The sequence below is a fragment of the Sinocyclocheilus anshuiensis genome, unplaced genomic scaffold (assembly GCF_001515605.1).
Source record: "Sinocyclocheilus anshuiensis isolate Anshui unplaced genomic scaffold, SAMN03320099.WGS_v1.1 scaffold3648, whole genome shotgun sequence".
Lineage (NCBI taxonomy): Eukaryota > Metazoa > Chordata > Actinopteri > Cypriniformes > Cyprinidae > Sinocyclocheilus > Sinocyclocheilus anshuiensis.
In genome coordinates, this window is record NW_015549798.1 from 20061 (window position 1) to 28977 (window position 8917).

At 36.7% G+C, this 8917-nt stretch overlaps 1 protein-coding gene across 1 annotated transcript in view; it reads left to right on the top strand.

The window, feature by feature from the left end:
* Positions 1-5560: 5560 nt before the first annotated feature.
* The window catches only part of chsy3 (chondroitin sulfate synthase 3), a 23748-nt gene continuing 20391 nt past the window's right edge, over positions 5561-8917 (top strand). Inside the window, exons 1-2 of the mRNA XM_016450317.1 lie at positions 5561-6729; positions 7945-8228. Coding sequence (XP_016305803.1) covers positions 6126-6729; positions 7945-8228 — 888 coding nt within the window. The 5' untranslated portion in view covers positions 5561-6125. The remainder of the gene's footprint in view (positions 6730-7944; positions 8229-8917) is intronic.

The window sequence follows — 8917 nt, forward strand, 5'->3', positions numbered from 1 at the left end:
AATAAGTATCGGTTCAGGCACCGTTTAGGCACCGGAACCGTTTTAAAAGTATCGATTTGGCACCGGTATCGAAAAAAACCCAAACGATACCCAACCCTAATCAGCTGTGACTTTGTTTGAACTTTTCGTTTAAGAAATAGAGCACAATCAGACAACAGTGTTCCTGAAATGTAAGGCCTTATGTTAACTTTTGTATAAAATCCAAAATGTATAAAACTCTTGTAGGTAAATTCAATTTCACATTTGCAAACTCCCTTTAAAAAGCTGTCACTCCTCTTAGTTCATTGCGATCTCACAAACTTCCATTTTAATTAATGAGGCTCCCTACACTGCACACTGAATCTATTATTACATCTTCTCTACACTTTGTTTGTTATAATGAATGACAAAACTGCAGTCTGCTTTCACGACCTGAAGCGCACCGATAAGCATTTATTGGCTGCAGTCTGCAGACCAGTTGGAAATGAAACGCCGTCCTCCCTCGAAATTCACTCCCCGGACTCCGTCCCTTTAATCCAGGCTCAGACTGGCCATCGGGAGCACCCGGAGAATCAGTGTCACATGATCCTTCAGAAATAATTCTAATATGCTGATTTGCTGCTGAAAAAACCTTTATTATTATTATTATTACGCTGAAATTTTTTTCAGGTTTCTTTGTTGAATAGAAAGTTCAGAAGAACAGCATTTATCTGAAATAGAAATCTTTTGTAACATTATAAATGTCTTTATCATCACGTTTGATCAATTTAAAGCATCCTTGCTAAATAAAAGTAATAATTTCTAATAAAAAAAAATTATACTGACTCCAAGCTTTTGGTATAGTGCATGTATAATGCTACAAAAGCTTTTTATTTCAGATAAATGCAGATCTTTGGATGTCTCTATTCATCAAAAAATTCTGATGTACTCAACTGTTTTAAATATTGATAATAATAATAATAACAACAACAACAAATATGTTTCTTGAGCAGCAAATCAGCATATTAGAATGATTTCTGAAGATCATGTGACACTGAAGACTGGAGTAATGATGCTGAAAATTCATCTTTGATCACAGAAATAAATTAAATTTTAAAATATAATCCACTCGAAAGCAGTTATTTTAAATAGTAGTTTGTATAGACTATATACAGAAAAAGGGGCCAAAATCGCACCTTTTGGGGTACAACAGCTTGTCACTGGAGCAGTACTCTTAAAATGACATATCTGTTAAATTTTTTATCCCTAATAGTTAGCCTACAAATTAGTACCTTAAGGGTACAAATTACTACTCTAAGGTACTAATATGTTCCTATTAGGGGTTAAAAAGGTACAAAGATGTCCTTTTAAGAGTACTGTTACAGTGTCAAGCTGTTGTACCCCAAAAGGTACAATTTTGGCCCCTCTTTTTCTGTGTGGCCTGGATGAGTGTGAGATTTCCCGGCCTGAAATTGTAATAATCTCATTTACTATCCTAACTGCGTGAGTTTTTTCAGATTTGCCTTTGTTATCCATACTAATATAAAATATCTGGGGGGACGCTATTTTGTGTTTATTTTATTATTAAAGTTTTGTTTGAATGTTTGGAGGCGGGAACCGGTGAACATTCAAACAAAACTTTTAAAAAACTTTAAAAGTAATTTTTATAAACGTGCCTTATTAAAAAACATAACTGGTGTGCATTTTGAGACAAAATAAAGGCACTGATATATATTTTAAGATCAGTCACAGCAAGTTTCTTTCAGTTGAAACAGCTCAGGCTTAGATTTGAGTCTGGCATTAGGCTTAAGCCTTGTCTGTGAAACCGGGGGATAGTCATTTAAATGGTTGTTATAAAAACTTGTTTATATTCTACACAAATGTATAGGCCTAATTTATTTATAATTTGGCGATATGATTAGACGGTTTTATCTTCCTGAGGTAAATGTCACGTAACTAACACATTCTTCACAGGCTGTTATACTGATGATTTCCCTGGTTAAAACCACTTATAGGCACAGAAATTATGCGTGATTGTAAGTTGTACTTTATTTTCAACATATCCTCTGATGTACATTCATGTTATAACTTAAAGTGAAGAATTGTTCATTGTGCTCCGTGCTGCCATTGCCTGAGGCAGGTAATGCAAATCTATCCCAGACTACATTAGATGGAAACTTTTATTTGTTTTTTTCCAAATTTGTTCATAAAAAATGCTTTCAATTCAAGGATATAGAATTTAGTAGGTCGCAACTGAATTGTTCCTAGCAATAATTTTGATCAATTAAAATATATTTATATGTAACCACTGTCGTTGTCATCATACCACGGACATTACCTGAGATGGTAAAATCCACATGAAATCAAAATTTACAATATTTATTTTGTTAGCGTACATTGCTAGTCACCAATTAATCTGTGCAAGTTAATCATCTGAAAAAATGTGTTTGTTTTGGTAATCTTTAATCAAAATCTGATAATTTGCTTCCGCTCTGGAATGGCATGCCTTCTCTGATGACGTCAATTTGACAGCTTGGGCAGAATATGCTTAACAACGCGCCTCCAGTCATTAGTCTGCTGTGAGTGAGAGATGAGAGGAGGAGCGCAAAAACAAAACCCCGCCCTCTACTCAATATTCCGTTTCAGTTGGAAATACGCCACCACACTGAAATCCAGTCGGCAGCAACTTCCGGTTCACGCGGACTTTAAAGTAAATATGTCAGCAAACTGTGCTCTTTCAAGGATGTGCATTTAATGCATGGCCAAAGTAAGAACATAATCTAAGTGTTTAAAACATGCAAAGTAGGATTGCCAACTGTCCCCGTATTTAAGCAACATTACATATTAAATCCATACAGAAAGCAGTTTATGTCACGCCCAGTTTAGGGAGCTAAAGTTTCTATTTACAATGTTTGCAGCTTTGAGCAGTGTAGCTAATTACAGACATGCCCATTGAACCGATGAACTGAGATGAGTGACATTATACACAGGCTAAACAACAGCACAAATATTTTGACTGTCCCTTATACTGGGCTGCTTATACTTTATCATAAGTATAATTATATAATTATGAAAATATTACAATATTTTTAGTCAGTTTATAATGTAATACATTTCTCATAATGTAATAATTGTTATTACATTATGAGCTCAAGATTTGCCACCACACTGAAATCCAGTCGGCAGCAACTTCCGCGGTTCATGCGGACCTTAAAGTATATATGTCAGCAAACTGCGCTCTTTCATGGATGTGCATTTAATGCATGGCCAAAGTAAGAACATAATCTAAGTGTTTAAAACATGCAAAGTAGGATTGCCAACTGTCCCCGTATTTAAGCAACATTACATATTAAATCCATACAGAAAGCAGTTTATGTCACGCCCAGTTTAGGGAGCTAAAGTTTCTATTTACAATGTTTGCAGCTTTGAGCAGTGTAGCTAATTACAGACATGCCCATTGAACCGATGAACTGAGATGAGTGACATTATACACAGGCTAAACAACAGCACAAATATTTTGACTGTCCCTTATACTGGGCTGCTTATACTTTATCATAAGTATAATTATATAATTATGAAAATATTACAATATTTTTAGTCAGTTTATAATGTAATACATTTCTCATAATGTAATAATTGTTATTACATTATGAGCTCAAGATTTTATTACATTTTGACGAAATTATTACATTATGAACATTTTAGTACAATAATAATGTAATACTTATTACATTATGTGCAGTTTTTACATTATGTGCAGTTATTACATTATGAGTTGCTACATAGCGTGTGGCGTTAACGTAACGTCGGTCGGTGTGTGGAGTTATTTTAACGTGTGGTGGCATCTGCCGTTAACTTATTATGGAAAGCCATACGGGTCACAATTCGCCATTAACCAGACGCCTGGTGTAAAATATGGCGTTTTTTAGTACAGACGGCGTAAATTGCGGCGTTTTCACAGCAGAACCGCCGTTAATGTCGGCGTTTATTTATCGAAAGCCAAATGGTTCAGAATTCACGTGCTTTTCACCACCATATCAATATTAAAACGCTGTTTTCATAATGCCACCAGGCGTTAAATAAGCGCCGTGTGGCGTTCCATACTACACATACTGAAGCGCTCGTGACGCTTGCTGTGATATTAACGTCTGCCGTCTCACTAAACGAGTACATAAATACGTGAACAGCATCTCCACAACTGCTCTGAGAGTCACTTATGAGCATTTGACCGTTTCATTTGTGTAAAACTCCTTTTACAGAACCTAAGAAATGTAAAGGTATTCACGGCAATCCGTCAAAATAAAAGTTCGGTTTACCCTGAAGTCATTGTGGCAGAAATAGCCTAGATTACTATTGTTCAGTAGAATGTGTGTAATAGGCTATAATTAATTATTGTAATGATTAAAACCTTATTTTTTAAGGGATAATCATACAATATTTCTTCAATGTTTTTAATTGTAATTTTAAATCCCCTTTATTTAAAAAAAAAAAGTTTACTTTTCATTAATTAAAATATAAATTAAATTAATGTTTTGTGCCTTAAAAATTGTAAATACACAACACAGAATTTCTGAGGGAAAAAAATCATAGGGCTATTGTAAGAATAAATTAAACTTGCTTTTATGCTTTCAAATAATTATACATGCTAAAACACAGAATTTGGTTACAATAAAACATAAGGTTGGAAAAAATAAAACATTTCATAGGGCCCTAAACATGAAATTTTTGTTAAACTTTTAATAAATTGATGTTAAATTGCTTAAGTTTCATGATTTTAATTAATTAGACATGCTTTTTGCTTAATACAATTTAATTTAACCATTAAAAAGGAGTCCAAAAAATGTAAACAGAACCCCCCCCCCCCCCCCCCAAAACACTGTAGGCCTATATAGATAGATAGATAGAAATGATTATTAATAACATTTTTAAGGAAAAAAGAAAAAAGTGAATGTTTTCATTCTTTTTGACTCACGCCCATCCCTCCCTTCTGAAAAAAAAGCAATAGAAACCATCACAGAATTTGTAATGGTTTTACTGGTTATAATGGGACTTGTATTGGTTTTAATGGAAACTATAATGGTCCCTGTGGGTTTCTACTGGTAATTGGTCACCTTCTATTGGCGGCTTGTTAAAACCAATAAATCCTAATGGAATATGCCCTATGTGCCAAAACACAGAAAACTTTTTTTTTTTTTTTTTAATGGTTTACATTTTTCAATGTTTCTCCTTTCAGCAGGGCTGGGAATTGCCATTGCCCAAATGTTCGAACTGAGTCATGCGGTGCAATGCTGTGAGTCAAGTGTGATTTGTTGGTGATATCTGTCAAAGAGCAGATGGTGTTCATATTTTTTTTAAAACATCACTGACAATGCTTTAATTTGTCACTGATTTCCTGGGTACTCTTGGCCAGTTATCTATATGATGTTTATGTTAAATATCCAGAGTCAATACACCGATGAAGCGCGGAGCAGTAGAATTCCTGCCTTGTTTGGATTTCCCTGCAAACGTCAGTTTGAAAAGAGAAAGCGCAGCTGCTTCGCTCCGCCCCGTGACTGGGGCGAAGCAAAGAGCGTTTGTCCCGTTATATCAGTGCGCCCAGAGGCTTAAACCCAGAGAAACTAGAATGCTTGAAAGACAAGGGGGAAAGTTCCGTTTCCTCCCGTCAAATTGTGAGGAAAATGGCGAGTCTGTGGAGACTTGCGACTGAATAAGGAGAAGGGTTATGTGAATGGAGTATATCTTTGTAGTGAGGTGAGGAAACATTCTGTCTTCAGTGGAGTATGGCACAACGCGAGCCTTCGTTGCATGGAAAAGGAAGCGTCAACTTTATAGACGTTTCAGCGTGACGCGTTTTCACTTCACTAATGTGGATTGTACGCGCCCTGGGCAGCTACCGAAAAAGCTGTCTTCATCGAGCAAGACAGAAGTGACCAGCGAGCTTCAATATCATTTGGATGAGTTTAACCGATGCATATTCTGATCGATACATCTGAAATATGTTTACCTCACGTATAACGGGACAACACTCACCTTCGGGTCGCGCAACGTGTACGCGAACGCACTTTGCAGATGTTAGATAATCACAGTCGTCAGTCATTTGACTCCAGCATGCACATGTCTGTTTGAGGGATTGTTGCGTATGAGTGATTTGCTGTACTGACTGCGCGATGGCCCTCAGGTCCAGAAGACCATTGGTGAGCGTCATCGTGGGGGTTTTTCTTGGCTTCACAGCCGCATCGTGGCTGGTTGTGCCCAGAGTTGTGGAGATTAGTGTGAAGAACAGAAGGTCTTCAGTGTGTACATACTACAGTAGCGGCAGGGCTCAGGCTAAAGTTTCAGACACCGCCCACAGTACCTCATCTACCATTGGCAGACACGAGCATCTGCAGCCACTCTTCTCCAGCCAGGAAGGCAGTGATGAAGGTGAAGAGCATCTTTATAGGACAGGGAACAGTGATGGAACTGGTCCTGTACCTCCAGCTAGTTTCTTGTATGTGGGGGTCATGACAGCTCAGAAGTATTTGGCCTCCAGGGCTGTGGCTGCCTACAGGACATGGACCCCCAACATCCCTGGGCGGGTGGAGTTCTTCTCCAGTGAGGGCTCTGAGAAGGTGCCCCTGCCAATTCCAATGCCCGTCATCCCGCTGACAGGAGTGGATGATTCATACCCTCCGCAGAAGAAATCTTTCATGATGCTGAAGTACATGCATGACCATTATTTGGATAAATACGAGTGGTTTATGAGGGCTGATGACGATGTCTACATTAGAGGTGAATAATAGGGGTATGATTAAAAAGGGGACCTTGTTGAAACATTTTGATGAATAGTAGAGCTTGAAAAATATTTCTACGACCAACAGCCTTTGAAATTTTGGCAATAAGTTAAACGGCCTTTTCCTGGAAAATTAGAGAAAGTACAACGTTTTGGAAGCCTGTTGTAGGACCATCGAGTTTTTTTGCTTTGTCAATTTGCGTTTGCATTGTGCATGTTATTTTCTTGACAGTTGAGCTTCCACCAATTACTTATCACTGTAATGCATCCAGACATTTTACTCTAAACACTTAATTTAAATAACTATTTTTATATATTAGTGTAATGACCCTAGTAAAAAAAAAAACCTATGCCATAATTGATTCAAAATACATTTATTTCATACTAAGTAGACTTCAAATCTATTAACATATGTATTGACATATCATTTTATTTGGAGTATTTCTTAATTGCATAATGCACATTTCTTAATATTATGCTTAAAATGTGTTTTAATATCACTATTAATAAGGCTTATATGATCTCTGTATAATATGAGTCTTTACATGCAAGTGCACCTGAAGTATACTTGCAATAGTTCCACTTTAGCATAATCAAATATAGTTATATAGTTGGACTTACTTTAGCACTATTAAAGTGAATTAAGCACAAGTTTAGTTGTTCCAATTTAGCAGACTTTAAGTATACCAGTTTAGTGTACCAAAAACTACAATTGCAGGCTATTTTTATTAAGCACATAAATATGTATTTTGTAGTATAAATAACTGTATTTCAAATATATTTTAGTATTTTTGTTCACTAGGGCAGAATTGGAGGGTAAATAAAAATAACTTTTCTGTCAACACAAATACATTGGTCAGTCAACAAATTTGGTGTCAGTCCCTTTTTCCCCCATCAAAACGGTTTTGCACAAAGATATGAATAGTACTTTTGAAGAATACATTTCATGCAAAAAATACATGATAAATCAGTGTCAGTAGCAAATTATTTTACATGGAGCAGGTGAGGTAACCTAATGTACTACCTATATTGTATATTTCATTTTATGAAAAATGTTACATTAAAAAGTACATTATTAAATGTCAATATAATATGTGTAAGCACATTAGTCATCAATTACTCACCATGCAGAATTGATATAAATGGCAAAGAATTGTTTGATGTTCTGTTTCTCTTAATCTCATTGTTTTCTCTAATCACTCTGCCTCCTGTAGGTGAGAAGTTGGAATTGTTTCTTCGCTCTCTCAACAGCAGTAAACCACTGTATCTGGGTCAGACAGGTCTTGGTACCACAGAGGAGCTGGGTAAACTGGCCCTGGAGCCTGGAGAGAACTTCTGTATGGGTGGTCCAGGGATGATCTTCAGCCGAGAAGTTCTCCGCAGGATGGTGCCACACATCGGGTCCTGTCTTAGAGAGATGTATACTACTCATGAAGATGTGGAGATAGGACGCTGCGTCAGGCGTTTTGGAGGGACCCAATGTGTCTGGTCATACGAGGTAATGCTGGTTAACATCCTCCTGTGGCATTTGGGTTGAATGGGTTGAAGTGCACACTCTTATGGCGCTTTTCCACTGCATGGTACGGCACGGTACGGCTCGCTTCCGGTTACTTTTTGGGGATTTTCCAGCCAAGCCGAGTCGTACCACGCAGTGGAAAAGCGCCATTAGAGTCTGTAGTGTTCAGGTTTGTCTTAACCTCTTATTATATTTGCTGTTTTGCTTCAAATTAAAAGAACATTATTACATTATATTTCTTGCACCATTACATTTTAGGCACAAATATGTGCTGGTCAGGATCATATTTGTTGTTACATGCACCATTGTAATGTGACTAGATGTCTTTTCTAAATCAGTTGTCAGATTATTGTCTTCCATCTGTCGTTTTAGCCGACACTGCATGTACACATAGTGCTGTGCTGATGGAATAGTTGTGCCTTTCTGTAATTTTGGTGTTTTTTTAACATGCTATGTGTAATTTATTTTGACTGTACGAAAGCATAAAAAACATAATGTTTGTAGATATTTAGGAAACATGCTAAATTCACATATTTGTTTCTCAGAAAAACAATGCTACAGCTGCCATTCTACTTTGAAATATGCCTTTCGTTTTATTTTGGTCTGTGATTTATGGGATCATATTCCTGCCAAATGTATTGCAGTCACGGATAAAAAAATAACAAGCGTGA